At 31.5% G+C, this 5,364-nt stretch overlaps 1 protein-coding gene across 1 annotated transcript; it reads left to right on the top strand.

Moving 5' to 3' along the window:
• Positions 1-320: 320 nt before the first annotated feature.
• LOC109801285 (structural polyprotein) lies at positions 321-4,579 on the top strand. Its single transcript, XM_020362318.3, has 4 exons — positions 321-479; positions 658-802; positions 1,536-1,844; positions 4,104-4,579. Exons 1-4 carry the CDS (start codon positions 397-399, stop codon positions 4,218-4,220), a joined length of 654 nt encoding a protein of 217 aa, XP_020217907.1. The 5' UTR covers positions 321-396; the 3' UTR covers positions 4,221-4,579.
• The last annotated feature ends 785 nt before the right edge of the window (positions 4,580-5,364 follow it).

Genomic DNA, 5,364 nt, shown 5'->3' with positions numbered 1-5,364 from the left:
CTTAACTGAACTTAATACAATACTACAAAAAATAGTAGCATTATTTAGCAAACATTTAGAATACACAATATTAAAAACTAATATAATATGATATATTTTTTATAAATAACTATGTTGCTTAACTAAGTTAAATCTTTATGTCTATACGTATGAAAACATCTATTAAAATTGACTCTTAAAAAAAATTCCCTCATCTTAAAAAGCTAATTTCTACCGTAAAAAAAAAGTTAATTTCTAAACTTCAATTACCGATATTAAAAAAAATGAAGGAACTTCTGTTTGTTAATGAAAACGTGTTTTTATAATGATTTAATTATAAATAAATAAAACAGAATTGGTTCCATTTGAGGCTTGAAATTGAGGAAAAGAGAGAAGAGGAGAGGCAGAGAGTAAGCAATGAATTTTGCAAATTTCCAATTGTTTCTTCCACTCTTCTTCTTCCTCTTCATATCTTCCTATCGCGCTTTTGGGCAGCAAACGTAAGCTCCAATTTCTCTCTCTCTCTCTCTCTCTCTCTCTCTCTCTCTCTCTCTCTCTCTGCATCCATGGTTTGGCATAAATGGCGCATCTTGAGTTCCTGATTGATGATCCATAAAATTGCTTTGATCTAGTTTACCTTAAAGTTGGAATCTTTTGTCCATTATTTGAACTGGGCAGGGATTGGAACAGCAAAGAGACTCAACATGGGAATGGGGTTGGCCGAAGAGTTCTTCTGAGTTTCAAAGAAAAGCCCTCAGGAAGTAATGTTACCTTTGAATGTGCTCCTTCCGGTCCCTGTGTCCCCTGCCTCTACTCTGAGAAGGTTCCTTTTTCTTCTTCATCTTTTTTCACACCTCAAATTGGGGTTTGATCCTGTACTAGTTATTGTGTCCCCTCGTGTGTGTGTGTGTGTGTGTTTTTCCAATTCTCTATGATGATTGGAGTTTTTCATGAATAATGGTTTGACAATTAGAATTTGATTAAAAAAATTTTTGTCATTTTTGGTTTGGACTATATAGTGTTTGATCGTATGGTGTGTTATTGCTGTTGTTGAATGAGAATTGAACGGTGAAAGTGTAGACATTCCATTTTGCAGCTGGCTAGATCATCAAGCTTTGTTAGTGTGAGATTGAAGGTTGATGATATGTATGTATATGAACAGCCTATGTATACAGATCTGACTGCAGTTTCTGTTGAATACTAATGAGTTGCTCCTATTTGTTGATTTTGGATTTGTTTAACATGAGGGACTTGTTCATGAAGCCTTGCTTTCGAACATAAATATTGATGTGATGTCAAAAAGCTAGGGTTCATCAACGAAATGAGACTGAAGTTCATAATATTGAGTTTTCCTAATCCAAAAGAAGTTTTGTGAAGCTTTTAAATGATTTAAACCTCTTTTTATGTCTATGTTTGGGATTACACTGATAAGCTCTCAGCTGCATTTTTTCTTGGGTCTTTCTTATATTTTGTGATCTACATGATATTTTTTGGCCTAGTTGTTTATTCAAGGGCCTCTATATTTTTATCTGCAAGTTTTTCTTGGGGGATTGTAGGGTGATGATAAGTATCGCTGCAGTGAGACTGGCTACCGAATTCCATTCAAATGTGTAGAAATTAAAGATTCAACAAAGGATGCAAAAAAAACAAAATCTCAAAAGGGTCGGTCCTTGTTGGAAATTTCTGATGGTATTGCAGAATCTAATGAAGTGTCGCATGTTGCTGGAGAGTCCACATCTTCACAATCACATAGAAGATTAGAGGATGATTCATCATCTTCAGATGATAAGTCACAGGCTTATGTCACTTATAGAAGCTGTATAACTCCAATTAACGAAGAGAAGTTGTCGGTGCTTAATTTTGAGGTAATCTCCAGTTTTTAGCTCACTCTTATTCTTATAGTAGATTCTGAAATTGGTTGATTAGAAAATTAAAATCATATAGTGACCACTGACACTGACCAGGGTATTATTCTTTTCAACTAATGTATCAATATTAGAGGTTTAACTTGTGTTGCCAGCTGCCTTTAAGTGTTTGGTTCTCTAAATTTCTCAGATTATTCTGTACCTGGCTTGCAAATGATGTTTGTGACATTAATAAAAGGTTGGTCGAATGCATGAGGCTCCCACCCAAGTGGTAAAAGGGGAGGGTAGATATGTGTAGCTTTATCCCTGCAAGAGTAGGAAAGACATAGGCAGCCTTATGATATCCCTGCAAGTATGGAGGTTGTTTCTGGAATCTGAATCTGTGACCTTCACATCACAAGGCAAAACCTCACCATTGTACTTAGGCTCACCTTCTTGTGCGTGACTGACACTAATATGCATGATAAATTAACAAATAATATGAGGGTCTGCTGGTATCTGTCTGAACTAGCAAAGCAAAGTTCTACTTTTTGGATCTGAGCTACATTATTCAGATTCTACTAGAAAACAGTTTCCTATCAGCATGTGGTATGCTTTTCCAAGTGTTTATGAGCCATAAGCACTCAAGTAATTATTGGGGCATGCTTACAAAATGTTCAATTCGGTTCTCAAATTAGGGTGAGGTATTAAAATCTATTAATAGTCATTAGTTAGGTATTGGAGCCTTTGATGATGTTTCATATGCTGTGTTAGGAGTTCCACATTAAATAAAATAAGAAGTTCAATGTGATACTTTAGCCATGAGACTTCCCCACCTAATGGATTAACTTTTTGGGTTGGACTCTCCTTATGTGTTTAAATTCTAACAATTTGTACTTTCATTGAGGGTTGGGCCATGGAAAAGAGCTACTTATAAGCTGAGTTAAGATACAAATCATGATAGTGATTGAAGTTGTCAAATAGAAAAGGGCTACTATCGAGTTTGTGTCAATAAAGTGAAAGTCGCTATGAACATTTGCCTTTAAAGGGGGTGACAATGTCAAGAGTCCCATATTAAGTAAAGTAAAAAACTTAATGTAATAATACTTAAGTCATAAGGCTCTTCTACCTAATGAACTAGTCTTTTGAGTTAGGTCTTTCATCTGGCTTTTTTGCTTTATAGTACTGTTAGTTTGTTGGTATTATAACTAGTTCTCATTGAGTCAGCTTTTCGGTTAGCATTTGCAGATTTGCTACATATTGCTTCATTCAGATTTAGGCTACAATTTATTTGAATTTATCTTATGACATAAACAGTTGTGTAAGTGTTTAAGAGAGCTTATGAAAATAAATTATGATATGTTCATAAATTGTTTTCATCTTATTTCAATAAGCTCTCCAAGATAACTTATGAAAATAATTTATAGCTTAAATAAAAACAGTTTGACCTTATTTCCCCTTAGATTACAAAATAACTCACAAGTACGTACATAATAAGTTCTTAGGTTTTATTTGGATAAATTTCTCTATAAGAACTTATAAGAAAAGAAAATAAGAAAGAAAAATAAAATAAGTTTCTCCCATAAGTTAAAATTAGCTTATACATAAATTAACTTGTATTAGCTCTCTAATTTTAACTTCTCCAAAAGATGATTTTAATTTGTTTATAAACTAATTTTAGCTTGTAGTAAAATTTTCTTTTATTTTTTGTCTTATTTTATTTTCTTATAAGTGTTTATGAAGAAATTTATCCAAACACAACCTTATTCAATAAACCCTAAACTGTCTAATCACCACGTCTCTGGGGGATATCAATGTAGTTTTTTCCTGCAAAGCATCTAAGGGACTCTAATATCTCTGAATGTCAAGAGACAATGTAAATGAAATACTAACTTTACTGAGTCCCATCCATGTAGTGTTTGAGCGTTGATATTGTACCCTGGCTTTGTTGGTTCCTAGATAATCAATGAAGTTGGTAGTAATAATTTTCTGAAGGCTTCTAGTATTTTTCCTTGTACATTTTTTTTTTCTGTCAACTTATCATGATGATGGGTTAAAACATAAGTTTGTGTATACAAGGGTGTGAAAATATGCAACCAGTGTCCAAATTTGAAGAAAGCATATGATTATATCTGTTTTCAGCCACCTTGACCTTTTGCAGATATTGTGAAGCAATGATTTGTATAACCGTTACTTAATCTGCATTTAACTTGTTGAACTACATATGATAAACAAGGTATTATGTTAAAATAATGTTATTATGTGTTGTTGTTTGTGCAGGGGATGGTGATTTTTTTGTTTCTAATTAGCGGATCAATCATATACCTGAGAAAAAAGAAGGCCGTAGCCATGTCTGGTTATGTAGCAGGAAGGGGTCAAAACAACTCTCGATTTTGAAATTGAAGCCTAATGAATGATGACATTTTTACTCCATACATATTGATTGTAATAGGACAAAATGTTGGGATTTAGTGGCCTCTTTTGTATTTTTGTAGTGATTTTAAATGTAGTATAGTTTTACAGGCTTTCGGCATCTCTGCACTTATATAAAGTCACATGTGGACCACGGTAGTCATGGTATTCGTTGCAATTTGAGGCCATATAGTATGAGTCAATTTTGGCTAATTTATTGGACCAGGGGATTTTTAGGATTTTTTTCCCAACGAATCAGCAACCTTTCTTGTAACAAGTATTATATATTTTTTTATTCTTATATGTTATTGTTGAAATTTAGCGGGTTCGAAATTCCATAATCATATCACTATGTATGTAATTGAACTTTTTTTTGTCTAATGGTTGTAACTCGTAAGGTCTGTTCTGAAATATAAAGAATTGATATTTGTCTAATGGTTGTAATGCTTCTATATTTGATTTTTATTTGTATTAAAATAATATTTAATCGGTAGAAGTTAAGTTTAAGTCATATAAGTGTAAATTAGTCATTAATTATCGGTTTAGAAATATTATGTGATCATGTTGATGGAAAAAAATACCAATGTGTGTTACAATTTATTGAAAATTACACAATCATGAATATAACTCGTTAAATAAGAAGTTAAATAAGTTTTACTCAATAATAGAATGTGTTTAATTTTTTTTTTTTTTACAGAGTATGTTAAAAAATTTATTGTTGATATTTATTGATGATATTGTGATAAAAAAAAATACACTTAGAGTATTTTAATTAAATTAAATATTCTTATACATATAGTTTTATTAGGTAAATGTTGACTAATGCCTTAAAAGGTAATGTTAAGGTATTATAAGTAAAAGTTTCTTTTTATTAAAAAATAGTTTTTGACTGATTTTTAATACATCTTAATCGTTATTTCTAAGAAAAGAATTATTAATATTTTAATCATTGTCTTTAGAACACTCGTTACTAAATTTTATTTTATTATAATTATAATTTTACCATTGTTACATTTAAGTGATATGTATATATATATATATATATATATATATCATTAATGAAAAAATTATCAAATATGATTCAATTAAACTCTCTCTCTCTCTCTCTCTCTCTCTCTCTATATATATA

The sequence above is a fragment of the Cajanus cajan genome, chromosome 11, assembly GCF_000230855.2.
Source record: "Cajanus cajan strain Asha chromosome 11, NIPB_CcT2T_4, whole genome shotgun sequence".
In the NCBI taxonomy this organism is placed as follows: Eukaryota; Viridiplantae; Streptophyta; class Magnoliopsida; order Fabales; family Fabaceae; genus Cajanus; species Cajanus cajan.
The sequence above is the reverse complement of the archived record's forward strand: the minus strand, read 5'-3'. Positions and strand labels throughout refer to the sequence as shown.